Source organism: Rana temporaria, chromosome 2 (genome assembly GCF_905171775.1).
Source record: "Rana temporaria chromosome 2, aRanTem1.1, whole genome shotgun sequence".
In the NCBI taxonomy this organism is placed as follows: Eukaryota; Metazoa; Chordata; class Amphibia; order Anura; family Ranidae; genus Rana; species Rana temporaria.
The window spans coordinates 212114597-212135053 of NC_053490.1; the positions used below are offsets into that span (position 1 = coordinate 212114597).

Sequence of the window (20457 nt, forward strand, 5' to 3'; positions counted from 1 at the left end):
CCCATCAATGCAGCCTGATCATGCCCATCAATGCAGCCTCACCAATGTCCATCAATACAGCCTCACCAGTGCCCATCAATGCAACCTCACCAGTGCCCATCAATGCAGCCTCATCAGTACCTATCAATGCATCCTCACCAGTGCTCATCAATGCAGCCTCATCAGTGCCCATCTATGTAGCCTGATCAGTGCCCACCAGTGCAGCCTTACCTGTGCCCATTAAAGCAGCCTGATCAGTGCCCATCAGCTCAACCTCACCAGTGACTGTGACGGTATCGGTATGATATCCCCGTCAAGCATTCATTCCTCTCCATACAAGAACATCACAGGATTCCCCACACATGAGTCAAGACTGGATGCTGGAACCAAGACACTTTATTTACACAAAAACTCAGCTTATATGTGGTTACAGCCTGTTAGGAACGCCCCCCTCACACAGTGGGGTTTCCCATACAGATTATAGGAGACAAGTCGGAGCCGACCATGCAGACACGTTTCTTTAGATAAAGACATCACTGGAGTTAATTACTACACTGAAGCAATCAGAATAATTAACATACTACTTCTCTAATCATTTAGCCTGATGATACAATACACATCTTTTAAGGGTAAACACAGATCTTCTTTACACAACACAATAGATCAATTAACGTTTAGAATAGTGAGGGGACATTAGCACGTCAATAACCTGTCAGAGGAATGAATCACACATGAAATTCCTTTCTACCTCTACCCATGGCTAGCAGGGAGCAGTACACTGAGACATATAGGCAAATGTATCACAATGGCCCCCCTTTTGCTCCCTGCTCCGGCAAATCCGGTTGGACCTTCCCTGGTCCAGTAGGGTTGACGGGTTCAGAGCTTTTAGTCCGAGGTTAACTCCGTTTGGCATGACTGACCTCCCTTGACAACTGCTTCAGACTCAGGTATGTCACCGGGTCGTCAGATCACACGCCGGTCAGTCCCCAAGTCTTTGTGCGATCTGCAAAGTCACCAGAAGTCAGTGTGAAGACAGCGAATGGGTCTGTGCGCCGCCGTCTAGGTGTCCCGCTATGGGAGGGGGCAGGTTATGGCTCTGAAGTGACAATCACAGGAGATTCATAAAAAGGAAAAGTTATATTTGTTGTAGCACTGGTGCTCAGAGTCCGGGGGGGGGGGGGGGGGAGAGGGGACTCAGAGCCCCATAAGGTCAGCCACCCCCTGCTCCCTCCGCAGCCGCCGGTTCTCCTCTTGGAGCTTCTCCAGCTCCATCTCCAGTTCATGGAGCCTGGGGGGGTCAGCCTGCTGTGACCTCAGGTGGTTGTTCTCCTCCTCCATGCGGCTTATGCACTCCTCCAGCTCTATGTACTCACGGATCAGATCCTGCTTGCTCATGTCCTGCAGGCTCTCCACGTGGTCCTTCATCATCAGGAACTGGGTGGTGGTGTAAGGGGCCACCGGTGGGCCCTTGGCGAACATCTCGGCCCGCATCTGGGACGCCCGCTGCGACTCCCTCTCCTCCAGTCGCTTCTTCTCCTCCCAGGTCCGCTGGTTATATGACTTCCAGGACCTCTTCTTCTTGAAGGGTGGCCGGCGGTGCCTCTTTCTGCCCAGCTCCCTCCAGGGCCCCTCCGGCTCAGGGCTGGAGCCCATGACCAGCTGACAATGGTGTTCCCTGTTGTCCGTAATAGCAGATTGTACCATGAGGGCTTCGTAAGGGGTGCCCAATGGTTCTTCCTGACCCAGCTCCTGGGGATCCCAAGCCGAGTCTACACAATGGGCTGCTGCTGGTGGGCGGTACCCAGGTTGAGACCAATTTGACCTGGTGTTGTCATTCATGGGGCAATTCTGCTTGAAGTGACCCAACTGTTTGCACCGGAAGCAGCGTTGTTCGTTGTCCTCCTGGCGTGGATAGCGAGGGCTAGATGTCACCGGTCGGTTAGGAGGTTGGTATCTAGCGGCTGGTGGGTGTGAGGGCGCCGTTGGTCGTGGAGGTTGTACCCGTGGTGTGACCTGGTTTGTCTTGCGAGTATCCGCATATTCATCCGCCAACTTCGCGGCCTCTGGTAGAGTCATGGGCCTGCGATCTCTCACCCAATCTTTGACATCCGTCTGGATGTGATTGTAAAATTGCTCCAGGAGCATTAGTTGCAAAATGTCCTCTGCGGTGGTGGCCTGGCTGCTGTTAACCCAGTTAGAGGCCGACAGGGACAGCTGGCATGCCCATTCTGCGTAAGAGTCTTTCGTGGTTTTGCGTGAGTCCCTGAACTTCTGTCGGTGGGACTCTGGGGTTACGGCATAACGAGCCAGGAGCACTTCTTTAACCCGGGCGTAGCTATGGATATCCTGATCTGGCACGGTACGGAAAGCATCAGAAGCTTTGCCTGACAGTTTGCCTGACAATATTGCAACCCACTCTCTTCTAGCTATTCGGTGCAGGTTACATTGTCTCTCAAAATCCGCCATGTAGTTATCAATTTCACAGTCCTTTTCATCAAAAGCTTTAAAAGCGCTAAACGGGATCTTCCTTGTGTCTGCTGTGCTGTACTCACTGTTCGGAGAAGGTGCGGCTGCTTGTTGGACTGCTGCCAGTTTTAACTGTAGTTCTGCGTCCCTTATTTGTTTAGCCTTCTGTAGTTCTGCGTCCCTTATTTGTTTATCCTCCTCCGCTAACAGGTCCATCACTTTCAGCACCACATCCGGCGTTGGGTTCGGGCCGAACCACGCTAGCTTCTCTCTCATTAGCTTGTTGGCTGGCGATTCCTCCTCCTGAATCACTGGTGTATCCATCTCTTGTACTGCTGGCGTTGCTGCAATCCCGTCCTCCTGGTCTATCTCCATTGATTCTGCTATGATGACCCGCTTGGTTTTGTTGCTAGCAATCCTTCCAGTAGTTCTTCCAGTGTCTGCTTGGAATCCGGGTGTGAAGGAGAGTAGAAGGGAAGATCCCGCTGCTGCCAACCAATTTGTGACGGCATCGGTATGATATCCCCGTCAAGCATTCCCTCCTCTCCATACAAGAACATCACAGGATTCCCCACACATGAGTCAAGACTGGATGCTGGAACCAAGACACTTTATTGACACAAAAACTCAGCTTATATGTGGTTACAGCCTGTTAGGAACGCCCCCCTCACACAGTGGGGTTTCCCATACAGATTATAGGAGACAAGTCGGAGCCGACCATGCAGACACGTTTCTTTAGATAAAGACATCACTGGAGTTAATTACTACACTGAAGCAATCAGAATAATTAACATACTACTTCTCTAATCATTTAGCCTGATGATACAATACACATCTTTTAAGGGTAAACACAGATCTTCTTTACACAACACAATAGATCAATTAACGTTTAGAATAGTGAGGGGACATTAGCACGTCAATAACCTGTCAGAGGAATGAATCACACATGAAATTCTTTTCTACCTCTACCCATGGCTAGCAGGGAGCAGTACACTGAGACATATAGGCAAATGTATCACAGTGACCATCAATGCAGCCTTATCAGTGCCCATAAGCTCAGCCTCACCAATGCCCATCAATGCAGCCTCATCAGTGCTCATCAATGCAGCCTCACCAGTGCTCATCAATGCAGCCTCATCAATGTCCATCAATGCAGCCTCATCAGTGCCCATCAAAGCAGCCTGATCAGTATCTATCAATGCAGCCTGATCAGTGCCTATCAATGCAGTCTGATCAGTGCCCATCAGCTCAGCTTTACCTGTGCCCATCAATACAGCCTGATCAGTGCTCATCAGCTCAGACTCACCAGTGCCCATCAGCACACTTTTGCCAGGGCCCATCAGCACAGCCTTGCCAGTGCATGGGGAGAGGAGAGCTGCAGATTTACACAGAGCAGAGATCTCCCACTTACCTGGCGCTGTCACACTAACTCCCGCCTCCTGGCCTGGCTCCTATGATGAACGTCACACGTCATGGCATAGGACTAGTGTGACCTCCATCATAGGAGCCAGTCCAGATGGCAGGACTTCACCACGCTGGGTAAAGGGCAGATCCCCACTCTGTGTAATCCGGCGGCGCTCGCCACACTTCACTTCAGAGACAGCCCGTGCAAAGCGGCCCTAGGGCAGGCAAGCCTACCCGGAAATCTCCCGCTATCCCGGTAGACCAGTCTGGCCCTGTATAGCCCCAAGTTCCTGGACAACCCCAGGCCTTGGGACCTGGGGCTAATAATTCTTAATGAGCAATACAAGCCTCGCACTTTTTGGCGCCCCCCTCCCGACGCCGCTGACAAGGTACTTTGCCAGCATGGTCCTTAAAGTTTTTTGTATAGAATTTAGCAGAATATCATGGCATTTTTTGGGGGGAGGGCTAGCTCTCTAAAAAATTCATACCAGACCTAAAGGGCCCGGTATCAAATATGGGGGAACCCCTACTCCTTTTTTGTGAGGGGGGCACCAAACTTCTATACCAGACCCTCATCTAGGATAAGGGTCTGGTATAGATAGAGGGTAACTCCTGCTGCAATTTAGCCAATAATCTTAAGACAATTTTCTCTTTGCAAACGTCAGTGTTGCTGTAGCAGGTTGTTTACAGAGCAACGGTGCACCTCCTGAGGCAGGATCAGGGCATCCCCCAAGTATGTTAGCTAATGGAGTTTTGCATTTTAAATTTTTCACTTTAAGCATTGATAAAATCACTGCTCCCCATCAAATGGAATTTACTAAAAAACATTTTTGCTCTGGTACATGCTTATCAGGGCAGTGCGCAGCCCCCTGTGTCATCTGTTTGATAATTGCTTGCATATTAGCCTAGATTATGTCAATTAATGTTTTTTAAAGTTAAAATTTGTTCTAATTGACCTCAATGGGTTTCGGATTCAGCACCCAAACTTCAGTAGTAATGTTTGTTGAATTCTGCTCGAACTGAAGCCAGGTATGTTTGACTCATCACTAATTGCTATCGATATGCCCTCAGGTCGTGGTGGGACGTTCTTCCTGGGTCTTTTACTTTTATATAGTTCTTCCATCTGCTGTTTTTATTTTCAATTCCATTATCCATTGTTATATTTTGGTTTTGGTGCCTGTTTCTTTACTTTTCCTTATATTTCTTATGCCGCGTACACACGATCGGTCAAACCGATGAGAACGGTCTGATAGACCATTTTCATCGGACCAAACCGATCGTGTGTAGGCTCCATCGGTTATTTATCCATAGGTTGAAAAAAAGCAATCTTGTTTTAAATTTAACCGATGGATACCTAACCGATAGAAAAAAACTATCGTTTGTAGGCACGTCCATCGGTTAAAAAAATCCACGCATGCTCAGAATCAAGTCGACGCATGCTTGGAAGCATTGAACTTCGTTTTTTACAGCACGTCGTTGTGTTTTACGTCACCGCGTTCTGACACGATCGTTTTTTTAACTGATGGTGTGTAGGCACGACTGACCATCAGTCAGCTTCATCAGTTAACCGATGAAAATGGTCCATCGGCCCGTTCTCATCGGATGGACTGATCGCGTGTACGCGACATTACTCTGTACATTTTGCTTCTTTAATTTCTCTCTTCTAACATTTGTGTATTTTGGTATTTCTCCTTTCTAATAACGATAGTTAACAAATGGTACAGTGGTTGAAAGTGTGTAAGATAATTACTGCCAATAACCATTGCCTAGGTAATTAAGGGTGTTATAATTATCTGGCATCATTTTGTAATGTACGTATATTTATAATTGGGGAGGTTGGATACGTTAAGGAAATCTATCTTTAATTTTTTACATAAACCTGGGATTTGAATAGTCCTAAAAAGGACGACTGAAGAAACTAGGATGAAGCAGGGCTAAATATAGCTTTTAGAGAATTAGCCATCTTGAAAGATGTCAGAGTTGCACCTATACAGCGGGGGAAAATAATTATTTGATCTCCTGCAGATTTTGTAAGTTTGCCCACTTACAAAGAAATAAAGGGTCTATATTTGTGATCATATGTATATTTTAAATGATAGAGACAGTATATCAACTAAAAATTCAGAAAAAACACATGATAACATTTTTATAAATTCAGTTCAGTGAGTAAAATAAGTATTTAATCCCCTACGAACCAACAATAATTCTGGCTCCCACAGACTGGCTAAAGTATGTGCTCATGTGGTACACAGATTAGTCCTGTCAATTTAAGAAGGTGCTCCTAACGACAGCTCGTTATGTGTATAAAAGACACCTGTCTTTCTTCCATTCAAACCTCACCATCATGGGCAAGACCAAAGAGCTGTCAAAAGACATCAGGGACAAGATTGTAGACCTACACAAGGTTGGAATGGGCTACAAAACCATCAGCAAAAAGCTTGGTGAAAAGGAAATAACTGTTTGAGCAATTACTCGCAAATGGAAGAAACACAAAATAACCATCAGTTGCCCCCGGTCTGGAGCTTCATGCAAGATTTTGCCTCATGGGGTAAGGATGGTCATGAGAAAAGTGAGGGAGCAGCCAAGAATTACACAGGAGGAGCCTGTGAATGATCTCAAGGCAGTTGGGGCCACAGTCAACAAACAAACCATTGGTACCACAATGTGCAGCCATGGAATGAAATCCTACAATGCCCACAAGGCTGACTTCCTCTAGAAGGCACATGTACAGGCCCATCTGAAGTTTGCCAATGAACATCTAAATGATTCAGAGAAGAATTGGGAGAAAGTGCTGTGGTCAGATAAGACCAAAATTGAGGGCTTTGGCATTAACGTGTTTGGAAGAAGAAAAATGCTGACTATGATCATAAGAACACCATCCCTACAGTCTAGCACGGAGGTGGAAACATGCGTTGGGGATGTTTCTCTGATAAAGGTACAGGCTGACTTTGCCGCATTGAGGGGCCAATAGATGGGGCCATGTATTGTAAAATCTTGATGCTTTGATGAAGGCTTCTTAGCCGAAATGCGTCAGCGTATAGCCTGTACCTGTGTACCCATGTAACCAATAAAGGACCTTTATTCAAGAGCATCCGAGTTGCCAGCCCTTTTTGATTCAAATATTGTAAAATCTTGTCAGAAACCATGAATCAGACTGACACAGAAGTACTTTTAAATCACATTTGTTAAATAATAAAAAAAAAAGATAAACAAGTGTAGTAAGAGTAAGCGTAGCCAAATGTCATAGAGCCAGAGAAGAACGTAGTAGAACAGCCAGCAGGAGATAGTTTCTGTGATGTTGACCAAGGCGAAAGCAGTGAGCAAGTGAACTGGAAGACTTAAGTAGGCAGGGCTGACGAGCCGAATCATCAACAGGTGAGTCACTGTGGAGGGTTAGGAGCTGGCAATTAGCCGACAGCTGAGCTCAGAGAAGGAAGGGCTGAGCCCAGCCCTGACAAATCTTGGATGAGAACACTGAAGAGGGGTCATTGATGGGTCTTCCAGCATGACAATGACCCAAAACATACCATCAAGGCAACACAGGAGTGGCTCAAGAAGAAACACATTGAGGTCATGAAGTGGCGTAGCAAGTCTCCAGACCTTAATCCTATAGAAAATTTGTGGAGGGAGTTGAAACTTTGAGTTACCCATCGACAGCCAAGAAACCTTAAGGATTTAGAAAGGATCTGTAAAGAAGAGTGGACCAAAATCACTCCTGAGATATGTGCAAACCTGGTAACCAACTATACACACATATATTTACCAAGCCTAGCTAAACCTAATTGCTACAGGTGTGTGCTGGCCACATTCTCATGCAGATGGGCCCCAATTAGTGCCCTCCTTTTATATTCCCTCTTCAGTTCAGCATGAATGCTGCTGCCAGGCTCATCCACCTTACCAACTGTTCAGTGTCTTCTACCCCTCTCGGCCAATCCCTCCACTTTTGCTTTCGCTCACCCAATGAATTAAATTCAAAATACTAACAACAATTTACAAAGCCGTCCACAACTCTGCCCCCAGCTACATCACTAATCTTGTCTCAAAATACCAACCTAATCGTTCTCTTCATTCCTCCCAAGACCTAGGCTCCCGCTCTGTAGTTCTCTTGTCACTTTCTCCCATGCTTGTCTCCAGGACTTCTCCCAAGCCTATGGAATTCCCTACCTCAATTTCTCTGACTATCTTCTACTCCACTTTTAGATGATCCCTAAAAACCCTTCTCTTCAGAGACACCCATTCAGCCCCTGCCTAAAAATCTGTACTTTTATTTTCTCCATCAGTTCACCCCCCACAGTTATTACCTTTTGTATCATCACTTGACCCTCGCTCCTAGATTGTACGCTCTAACAATCAGGGCCCTCTGGTTCCTCCTGTATTGAATTGTATTGAAACTGTAATGTCTGCCTTCATGTTGTAAAGCGCTGTGCAAACTGTTTGTGCTATATAAATCCTGGAAATAACTTAAACACTACACCTGCTGTATATGAAAATACAAAATATTTTAGTTAAAATAGACCATAAAATGGCAAACATCAATACAATGTCAATGTAGCACAATGCCCTGTATCAGGTAAAGAAAACATAAGTCCCTACATCTGTAAAACCATGTAACTAGCAGTTTATTAAACTAATGCTGTTCATGCATGCATCACTTTTGACATTCAATTAACTGTTTATTCTAAGTGTTCATTAATTAGATTATTAAAACAATTCAATATGAAATATCTGATTGCTTTTAATTGCAAAGGTTTCTAGTGAACCATGAAATTGTGCTTCCATTGATTGTTTTGTTTAAGGGAAAAGGAATCAATTAGTGTTTTCTCTGAGTCAAAAATATTTGAAATTGTGTTGCTATAAATGCTCTCTCTTGAGTGATTATTATGTGTCCTAACAATCAAACATTTATGTGTGACTGGTACAAAACAGGGAACACTTTTACATTTATAATAATATTCGACTCACTTACACTAGGGTCACAAAAGAGCCAGTAATACTTGTAAATTTTGTCAAATGAAAGGATTTTTCCACCAAAAAATCTGAGCATTTCCCATTGATAAACTCACTGGGATATTAAAGTGATCATACATTCAGTTAGGAATTTCTTATGTATAACTTTTGCTTTAACAAATCACTCCTATATTGCTCATCACCTGGAATAAAGGGGTTGATTTACTAAAAGTGGAGAGTGCAAAATCTGGTGCAGCTGTGCATGGTAGCCAATCGGCTTTTAACTTCAGCTTGTTCAATTAAGCTTTGACAAATACAAACTGGAAGCTTCTTGTTGCAGAGCTGCACCAGTTTTTGCACTCTCCAGTTTTAGTAAATCAGCCCCACTGTGTCCTCTTCATGTATTATAAGCATAAGAGGATGACTAGCCTATAGGGGCTACAGCTTGGTCTCCATCCTTTCTCAGGGACTTTGTGCAGCCATACTTGTTTCCAGCTGATGTGAGAAAATAAAATGTTTTTCCTTTTGTAGAGAGTATCGTTTCAGGATTCACTAAACACAAATATATTTAGTTGATTTCTTTAATAAAATAGCTTTTAGTACATATAAATACAATAGAAGTTTTACAGCATGAAAATATCACAAAATAGATTTTATGTTATAGGTAGGTGTTGAAGCTTTAAAACATCAACAAACTGGTGTTCCAGCTTACGGTATCTCAAGTTGTGTACACCAAATGTAGAAAAATATAATTTATTTTGCACTACATTTATATTATTTTGTATATTACTTAATTTATTATATTGCTATTACTGGTATTTTAACACCATGTTAGCACCTGTTAGTAAACCCGGTAGGAGTAATTTACAATTGAGTGTCAGTTTTAGACAAGCCATGAGGAACTGTGTTCGATCCAAAGACCCAGTTATGAAAATATGACATCTTCTTTAGATTACTCTTACAGTGTTACTAAACCCAGGACCCTGCATTCACTATATCTGGTCACCCACAGTACACAGAACAGAAAAATGCAATAATTTTAGTAAATATAAATTGCTTAATACATTTTTTCATCAGCAGTATATAGCAGTCTTGTGACTTCTATCAGTGCCTGGTTAAAGCTTATAAGAGGAGTTTTTATACTACACTGGACCCCTGACCCTCTGTCTGGACAGTGTTGATTGGCACTGTGCTGATCACATGCACTCCTAGATTGTAAGCTCTAACGAGTAGGGCCCTCTGATTCCTCCCGTACTGAATTGTTTTGTAACTGTACTGTTTGCCATCATGTTGTAAAGTGCTGCGCAAATTGTTGGCTCTACAAAAAAATCCTGTATAATAATAATAATAATGCACCCTCCCAAGATAAAAAAAACTCTCTAGCAATACACACCAAACTGAGCATGTGCAGCCTGACTCCAGTAACTCCAAACATGTTATGGGGACAATGCAAGAAGAGGGGGATCTTTGCATACAGCATCAAACAGCCTTTTTACACAATGCATAGGATTAACCCCTTGGGTTCCACAGTGAGTATAACAAGCATTCTTTACTGCATATACAGACTGATTTTACTGTTGTGGGTTTAGTAACACGTATCCCCAGCTGGGTCTTTGAAGCTTTGCTTGCATAAACCTACACACTTTAAGGGCCCATTCACACCCATAACCTTGCGAGATCTCAGAAAATACATGCATTTCTATGATGTGTGGTAACGAGCATTGTGCATCAGTGAACTGTGGTGCCATTTGTTTTGGAGGTGCTTTAGAACCCACTGCAGAGTAGCACAACGCACATTCCTGTGCATCATGCCGAATTGTAAAAAAATACACCTGTTTTTCCTGCTTTGAGGCACATTGCAATTCACTTATTTTGTGCATGCATCAACATGTGAAAATGCATTTGCTGCATCACGAATGGACCCTTATTGGATTATGCCAAAATACTATGTAAACATTATGTGGAACTGTCACTTGGTATTCTTCTGAGTCAAACTGTCTTCGATGACCTTTCTGTCAACTAGGTCAAAAGCAGCATCCAGTGTGTGTTCACTCACTTGTCAGTCTATTTCAGACAGCATATAATGTAGTAAGATCAGACTGAATGAATCATATAGTGTTTGATACAGGCCCTGCTGTGTTTTCATGTACATTAAATACAATAAAGTGCACTTTTCTACATTTTATGAAATGTAGCAGACTGCCTATGTTGTCAATGGTTAGAATTTATGTGTGCAAAGAAATGTTTAATACAGTACCTTGGATAATTTGTACTACTAAATCAATTTAGCAGATATTTATGTGAAAATTTTTTCAAAGTAGACCTTCTTAACTCTATAAATTGTGTGCTTAGCAGACATAAGTGCTGATGTTATGGATGGTTTCATTATAGTAATTCTACCATAATATCATCACTGTTGCAATCTATTTGGGTTCTAAAAAACATCTTTTACTTTTTTAATTTTAAGGATTTTTGTCAGCATAAAAAATTACTGCCCTATCCAGGATCCAGGTGAACCTCACACCAATGGCTGCTGTAAAGTATATACTACTTAATTATTTACTCAACATAATTAGTGATGTTCTTGCATTACACAATGCATCATGTATTAATAATATATTACATCATTGCTTATAATTGAGACTTTTGTACATGGTATTTTCTTTGAATTGGAAACTGCTTTTTTCCCTGTATAGGTCATTGTGATTGCAGATGCAGTTTTAAAGCAAGTCAGAAGCACTTCCAAATAAATCATCTTAAATACAAGCTGATTGCACCTGAAACACACTGCATTTTGGGATAGGATACATATGAAGACTTATCCCTTCTTAGCAATGTGACTACATAGCTTCTTGCCAACATATAAAAAGTATTAGGTACACCCTGTGTGAGGGTCATGTTTTGCATGCACAGGATGCACAGCTGCTGCGTCCCAATTGACATGAATGGGACTGCCTGGATGAGGAGGCACAGACAAAGTAGCTGCTCCCAGTTTGACATCCATGTGGGTGCAGGTGTCTGAATCCACACTGTCTGTGTTTAACCCCTTGGAGTCGGCGCCAGCCGGCCATTTAAGGGGTTTAGAATGGCAGGAGGTGGCTTATACTCATGTGACTCCTGTGATTGGCTGTCATGGCGGTCACATGAATGGAGAGCTACCAATTGCATACAGCGAACAGGAGCCGGTAACTATGCCTGGAGCACGCAGGACGCGCGTTCTCAGCACAGCTCTATTTGCACTACTATACACAAATATGCGACCACTCTGCCCCAAGGCCCGCCGAGAGGCTGAATATTTGCATGCACTTGGCGCCAAGAGGTTAAGGACCCACACCTGCACCCATACAGCTGACAAATCTGGAGCAGCTGCTAATTGACTTGAATGGGACTGCATGCAGATATATGGAACACCTATGTATCCCATGCAAGCAAACCATGCAAAACATGACCCTCACACCAGTGTATGTGGTAGGCTACTTTCACATGAAGCAGAGTCCGCTCCAATCAGCAGGAGCTGAATGGGATGGTTGTCAGTTTTGTGACATCTGTGCCTGTTCAATTTGTGCCCTGTGGACACGGGCAAACCCGTGATGGCTTTATGGGCAGCTGAATGGAAATGGACTTTGCTGTCCATTTACATAAGGCTACCTCTACTTGATCACATTTAGGTCCAGAAAAATGGAAAAGCATATAGTCCTTTTCTATTTTTTTTTTCCGGTGGGCGGATTTAAATGGACACTGTCTGTGTACATCCACTTGTTCATAGCGCTACATGGAGCTTCTGATTGGGTCCACCTGAAAAACGGACTGCCAGACCTGATCTGAATTCCAATGTGAAAGGGACACTCATGTGAACGAGGTCTAAATACTGATACATTTAAAAAAAATGAGAACAAAAAGGTCCTCAAAAAGAATAAAATATAAACAGTTTTTGGGGTTTTCATTGATCGCTTACCTGAGCCATAAAATACAGTAGATCAATGCTAATAGCAGCACTTTAAAAATTGAGGTATTTGGGAATCAGAAATAATGGTGTTAGGAACCAGCCTATAGACTCCGTTCTACTGAAGAGCAAAAATAGAGTTTTGAGAATTTGAAAGAGAACTGAAATGTGCTACATTGTCAAAAAGGAATACTGGGTACTGGGCAATTAAAATGAACCATTTTTTTCTTGATTTTCCTAAAATACAGTGTTCAGTGAGACATTAAAAAATTAAAATGCATAGCAAATGCAAAGAGTACTATTGCATTTCACTTGCAGTGTGTGTTAGATACATACATACTTAACTTACTATTTAATTGCACGAATGAAGTCACACCAAACAGATGCTTGATGTGACACAGCAGTGATCAAAACACTTCAAACTTAATGCCTGTGTGTGAGGGGGAAGAAAAGGGGAGAAGCCGCTTTACGTCTAAGGTGACATAAACTAAATAATTGCCTTTTTATTAACCTAATAATTATACTTTAGTTATACCTTTTGAGAATTTGAGAATTTGAGTTATAAGAGACCCATCATAATTAATGTCTTTTATGTTATTAGCTGGGTAGGAATTTATATGAAAATATCAACGACTGTTATCAAAGCGTTTATCAGCCACATCATACTGGGTCACTGTTGCTTCCAGTGCAGAAGTGACCACTGCAGGACAGTGGCTGTGTGGGGGTCTAAAAGTTGGCAAACTTGACAGATATTGAGATATGCATTTTAAAACCCAGCCTTTTTCATGTAAAATGAAGGAATTTTAAATAAAGTAATGTCTTGTATAAAAATGTTTGACATACATGAAAGAATATTTAGTACTTTACAAAAACTTTAAATTGCAAAAAAACATGTTTTCCTTGTAATTTAATAACTATGGTTTCTAAAATTCTATGGGGTAGATTTAATGAAAGCAAATGGACTGACTGCTCATTTTGCCAAATAATTTTCAGTTTTCAATGGAATTCACCCGTAGGTTAATGAATGTTCACTTTGCAAATATCCAATCATGTGCAAGAAAAAAAAATATATATACATATATATATATATATATATATATATATATATATATATATATATATATATATATATATATATACATACATACAGGCATCCCCCACTTTTAAAGCGGGAGTTCACCCGAAAAAAAAAAAATTTAACATTAGATTGATGCTCATTTTGTCAAGGGGAATCGGGTAGTTTTTTTTTTAAATCGAAGCAGTACTTACCGTTTTAGAGAGCGATCTTCTCCGCCGCTTCCAGGTATGGTCTTCGGGACTGGGCGTTCCTATTTGATTGACAGGCTTCCGACAGGCTTCCGACGGTCGCATACATCGCGTCACGAGTAGCCGAAAGAAGCCGAACGTCGGTGCGGCCCTATACGGCGCTACTTTCGGAAAATCGTGACGCGATGTATGCGACCGTCGGAAGCCTGTGGGAAGCCTGTCAATCAAGTAGGAACGCCCAGTCCCACAGCCCATACCCGGAAGCGGCAGAGAAGATGCATCTCTAAAACGGTAAGTACTACTGGAAGCTCATTGGTTTCTATGTAGAAGTGAGCCTGATTTTGCACTCTCCAGCGATAGTAAATAAACCCCATTGTGTACTTATAAGTGAGAGATTTGAAGATAGAAATTTGTGTTTGCAAAGTGAACAGTCTACTTGCCTTCAGTAAATAAAAATCTATGGGTTTATTTTCAATGGTACTGAGACATCAAACTCACAAATTCTACCAATATAATATTTGTCTGTTCCTGATTTTAGCACTGGCATTTGTATCAAATAAATTAGGCCTAAGTGATTTAAAGTGCCGATTGTCTTTATAAATGAAATAATCTTGCCCAGGTTCACTTGAGCAAAAGAAGTGATGTAGCTGAACAAGGGAGTGATGAGAATTTAGCTGTGCTTCAGTAGAAAATACAAATGATGTCCCAACAACAACTGGCATCCTTATTTGGCCTGTACTACATGTCATCGTACATAAGTCTGAAGATAAGAACTGGAAAGGAGGCTGGTGTTGAGAAGCACAGGTGAAAGTGTGTTATGACAACACGCTCTGATCGAAGCATTGCGTGTCCAGGATCGTGTTTCATCATGTGTCGTTGGTTTAACCACCGTTGGTATCAGGCTTGGGTTTAACATTTCTTGCGCAAAAAATAGCAACAACACCAGGTGCAGCTTTCCATTCTGAGTTAGATTTCAGCCACAAAGCATCCTAAATAAAGTTGTTCCAGTGTAAAATAAAGTGCACACTGTGATGGGGTTTTGACGTTTAGAAGTAGTGTTGCATAAGTTCAATGTAAACAAAAGAGTGTCAAGTGGGTATATTTAGAACAGGTCTATATTCAGTGCAAGTATTGTGCAAGCTGCTCATCTGAGAGTGAATGTCCACATGCACCTTAAATAGACAAGTGCTTCTCCCCTTCTCTGTGCTGCAGAGAAAACACAGAGATATTAGAAGGCATGCTTCATAAGGTCACGGTGAGCAAAACAACTACAACTACAACAAAGCAAAGAAGCCAGATAATGTTTGAACCCTCTAACCTTTATTCTCTCTACCTATACCATTCATTGGTAATCCATATATGATTTCATGAATAGTTCAGTCTAGATAGATAAATCAATACATCAATAGATAGATAGATAAATCGATAGATAGATCGATAGATAGATCGATAGATAGATAGATAGATAGATCGATAGATAGATAGATAGATAGATAGATAGATAGATAGATAGATAGATAGACACATATCCCTTAATAAATAGTTAAGCCTAGATAAGTAAATCAATAGATAGATAGATAGATAGATAGATAGATAGATAGATAGATAGATAGATAGATAGATAGATAGACACATATCCTTAATAAATAGTTAAGCCTAGATAGGTAAATCAATAGATAGATAGAAATAATTTAATAAATAGTTCAGCCTAGATAAATAAATTAATAGAAAGGTAGATGTCATTACATTGAAAATTGTAAAAATTCCACATTATAAGCAAGAATCCTCAAACCAATTATAGTAAGCAATCTGTTTAACTGCAGGTAAATTTCATTTTAACATGACATTAAAATATAGTACAGCTGAAAGGTCCTACTACATCATTCTTGTCAAAATACATTATAGATGAGGATATTTGAGACCCATGGCCTTGTTAAACGAATAAATTATATGTAACACTGTATACAATAGACAGTTCAAGGTCACCAAAAACTGGATTTTTATGTTCACATTTCTAAAAGATTACCGTAATTTAATTATTATACATGCAAAATAGAGAAAAGCCTTTTGCAATGGTAAACAGAGTCACTACATTACTTCTAGCATTAACAGACTGTGGGTGAGATTTACGAAAAGTGGTGCACACAGAATCTGGTGCAGGTCTGCATAGAAACCAATCAGCTTTCAGGTTTTATTGGCAAAGCTTGATTAAACAAGCCGGTTAGAAGCTGCTTGGTTACTATGCACAGCTGCACCAGATTCTGTGTGCACCTGTTTTAGTAAATCTCCAAAAAAATTAAAATATTAATTGTGAAGATTCTTTTTATCATTGTAGCTTCTCTACTAATACATTATAATAATATTTTCTGTAATGACTGACTGTTATGATAATGATACTGTCACAGCAACGACTAGTGACTGTTTGGCCTGTCAATGACGTGCACCATGCAGCACGAGTCACATAATGTTAGTATATAGTACTTACTATCTTTCTTTGATTGCTGAGGCAGAAAGTACAGATAGGTCTGGGAGCTGAGCTGGCCACAGAGGCTCTGTACGGGAGACATGGCTGTTCATCCATGCAGTCCTCTCCTATGAGCAGGATGTTAGCTAGATGTGAAATGTAGCTGGAAGCCAGCCTCAGGGTTTCTATTTTGGACAGCTTGCGGTCTGCAGGCTCTGTGGGGATTAGTGTCCTGAGGGCAGTGAAGGCTGTATTCACACTGTGTGTTCTGTCTCTCTCCCGGGCATTGGCAGCTTGTCTCTGTTTGCTTACTCCAGACAGTCTGCCCTTCCTCTTCCTTTTACCCCTGTTGTCCCCATTTAAACAGCTGTAGCCTCCATCGTCTCCTCCACCTAGAGATTTATCTGAGCTGTCGCTTGTGCTCTCGAGATCTTCAGCATCAGAGAGTAGGCCACCACTGCAGTCAGTAGGTTGCCCAATGCCACCACCCACACACTTCATGGTCCTGCAGTCCACTCCTGTAGCCTGTGACTCTTTCCTCATAAGCAGCACCATCCCCCGGGCTCCCATCACTTTTATGCACAGCAGGCAAACAGCACCTGTTAGTAGCGAGCAACTCCACTTGATCCACTGACACCTCAGCAAGTCATTTTTTGAATGGTTGCTCCATTTAGACTGAGCATGTGGTTGCTCCGTAAGGCAAGAAAGGTGGGGTTGGTTCAGAGTTATGGAGCTTGGGGCAATGGCACCATCCTAAGCAGTGCACCTGTTCATGTTGTCATCTTGCGGGTAACAGCTAAAGACAGAAGCCCAGCATCAAAAGAATGAGAGGGGACAGACAGTGTGTTACCCAGCATGACAAGTTTGCTCAATAAATCTAAGTAAGGTGTGTGGCATCATACTGACCTGTCTTTTAGTTTACCTTTCTAATATTTTAATTTTGTACCATGCATATCTGTATCACTACATAAATTACTGTACTTGATGCGACTTTACATGGTTTGCACAAATTTTTGCATGTGTTTCAAAGGTATAACAATTGAACCAATTTTCCGTCTTTTTTATGGTTCTTGATCATAATGTATATATGTGCTATATGTACATATGTACTATAATTCTAAATATAAAAACAATAACCCCACACAAAATACTGAAAGTTTTGAATCTCTTTATATTGTATACTGAATTTGCTTATTTGAATTTTTTACGGCGCTTGAATATCCAATATCAGTTTGTTTAATAGTAAGACAATGTGATACATAATTTAAGCTGCGGCATTTGGACAGTGGGACTTCACCAGGGGATATTTCTAAAGATACACTGGAAACGTTACATGACCCTAATCCCAGGGTAACAAAAAAAGAAATTCATAAGTAGTTATATAAGTAGCTATAGTATGTATTATTGCAGGGGGTCCTCAAACGTTTTAAACAAAGGGCCAGTTTACTGCTTGACAGACTGTTTGAGGGCTGGATTGTGGCCAGTAGGAGTTCACATTATCCTTAGGAAGACAGGTAAACCTATGATGCCTATCAATTCGGGATCCAATAAAGATCATTTGCAAGTAAATATTGGCAGTAATAAATAGCGACGCCTCAGTGGGAGTAAAAGATGCTCCAGCATCAGTGGAAGTAATAATTGCCCCAGTGTCAGTGGGAATATTAAATGACCCAGCATCAGTGGTCAGTAGCAGTAATGAATACCCTGACCACATTGGACTAGTTTAATAGGAAATGTCTCCAAGTCAGTCATATAAAATGTTATATAAATTTGCAGAAATTGATTAATCTGGTAAAGTACCATATTTTATGTTACTTGACTTTCGCCATGACAGCCTGTAAATTAAATTAGAACTCTAAACAGACATTCAAATCTATAAAAAAGCAAAATTTACTCCCAGTATTTGATATTCCTAAGGCTCTGTTCACACCTAAGCGTTTTTAAGTCGTGGGCACAATCGAGTGATTCTGTTCGTGATTCCAGAATCGAAGCAAAATGCAGGGCGCGTTTGTGATGCCATTATTTGTTGATGACACCCCAATCACGGTGGAATTTTGCTGTGATTGTCTTGCAATTAAAACACACGTAAATCGCGGCAAAAAAACAATGCAAAACAAATGAATGGTGCTGCTTGCCACATAAATGCACAAAAAAGGTAAGGAAAACCACGGCACCGCAGGTGGCACTGCAGTACGCTTAGGTGTGAACAGAGAAGTCTTCTTTCCAAGTTCTCTTTCTCCTATCTGTAGTGTGATCTCAAAACTATTGGCCTCTTGATGAAAACATAGGAAACAGAGCAATCCGCACACATGGTCAAGCGTCACAGACGTGTGTGACAGGAGCTCTGTACAGTCAGTCAGTCTGAGCTCAGTGGGGGAGTAGGTGCTTCTCGAGTCTGCTCTCACCCAGGGACCAGATAGATCAGACAGACAGTCAGGCAGGCAGGCAGGCGGGTTCCATCATCCCCTTGCTGCGACACCTACAATCACCTACACCTACAATCACCCACTGCTACAGCAGCCAGGACCAGCGATTCTCTTCCTCCCCCTGGGCCACCCCTCTTTACTCCGCCAACATCTTCTCCCGGGAGCCTAACAAGGTAAGCCCCTGTTTCTCAGGGCTATTCCACCCCCCCGGACAACGCTGGCGGCCGTCCTTCTCAGGACAAGCAGCGGCCTAATCTCTGTGGAGCAACGGCCACCCGTAATTGAGGCATCACCCGCCACCTCCCCGCCTCAGTTTTTCTGTTCCCCAACCTCCATAATCCCTTCCTTTTGCCCCCACCCCCGCCACCTCATGGAAAGATTTGCGGGGGGCCGCATCTAGGAAAGACTGCGGCTTCACCCGCGGCCTAGTGGCATGCCGCATCTTTAGCCAGAAACCCTCCTTAAACGGCTCTGAAACTCCCCCCGGTACCATAGAAGGATCCCCATCCTCTCTCAGATACCTCCAAGCCCATACTATCCCGCTAGTTGTTTGCGGCGCCCGCATCCCCAACCAGAAATGTCTGCGGCTTCAGCCGCGGCCTAGCGTGGACTCCCACGATTACCCAGCCTAAGCCTCCCCCTATTCACAAAACAACTTAAAACCCCTAGCCCTATCAGGTCTCTTCCTGCGGTGCCCCCGTTTATAGATAGATCGCCTGGGGTACCGTTTTTCAGGGGGTGGCCATCTTGGTACACCTCTGTAATTGGGGTACCCCCACCTCTCACCCCTGACCCAATCTATAACCCAATAACTACCAGTTGGGTACCCCCCCGCCCCTCTCCCTTCAAGGTCACCACTACCGCGCTTTTCTGCATTTGATCCAGGGCCACGTCCGATCGCCCCTAGGGGGTCAGGAAGGAATTTTTTCCCCTGCCACTGCACATTGGCATAGCACGGACAGGGGTTTTTCGTCTTCCTCTAGATCAAACAGGGAGGTGGGAAGGCGCATGCGCGGCAGCTTCCAAGATGGCCACCGGCGTCTGAAGCTCCGCTCCACCACGGCCTAACGCTGCTCACCGGAGCTGATTGAACGCCCCCACAGCTCTCTCACCGGGACCATCGGGTAGGGGAGGCACCCCCGAACCCGCGGATGTCATTACCGCCAGTCAGGAGGGACTTAACAGGCCAGATGGCGGCGTCTCCCGGCCCCCTCAGCTATGCCAAGATGGCGGCTCCACGAGGCCTGCTTGAAACGGAGCAGACGGAGGACTCCATAGCTGACCAGGACCTTACCTCCCCGCAATCTCCAGGTACTGGATTCCCCCCCTTAGCTGCAGCAGCCTCTCCTTCCTCCACCGAATCACTGCTGGGCAGCATGGGGTCTGTATTCCCCACTACCCCCATGCTAGATCCACATACAGGCCTGCTGCTTTCTGTCAGTGAGGTGCAGGAGGAGGCCCCCATCCCCACAGACTTTCCCACTATGATGGCTGCTTTCTCTCAAATGCTGTCCAAGAGCCTGGCACTGAATGCAGCACAAATTACTTCATCCATCCATGCA

General features: G+C 43.1%; 1 protein-coding gene across 1 annotated transcript; it reads right to left on the minus strand.

Annotated features, from left to right (window-relative positions):
• Window positions 1–14314: 14314 nt before the first annotated feature.
• On the minus strand, window positions 14315–20016 carry LOC120928260 (transcription factor 15-like). The gene is made up of 3 exons (XM_040339363.1): window positions 20008–20016; window positions 16491–17222; window positions 14315–15211 (listed from the first exon to the last, which is right to left on the minus strand). Exons 1-3 carry the CDS (start codon window positions 20014–20016, stop codon window positions 15179–15181), a joined length of 774 nt encoding a protein of 257 aa, XP_040195297.1. The 3' UTR covers window positions 14315–15178.
• Window positions 20017–20457: the final 441 nt, after the last annotated feature.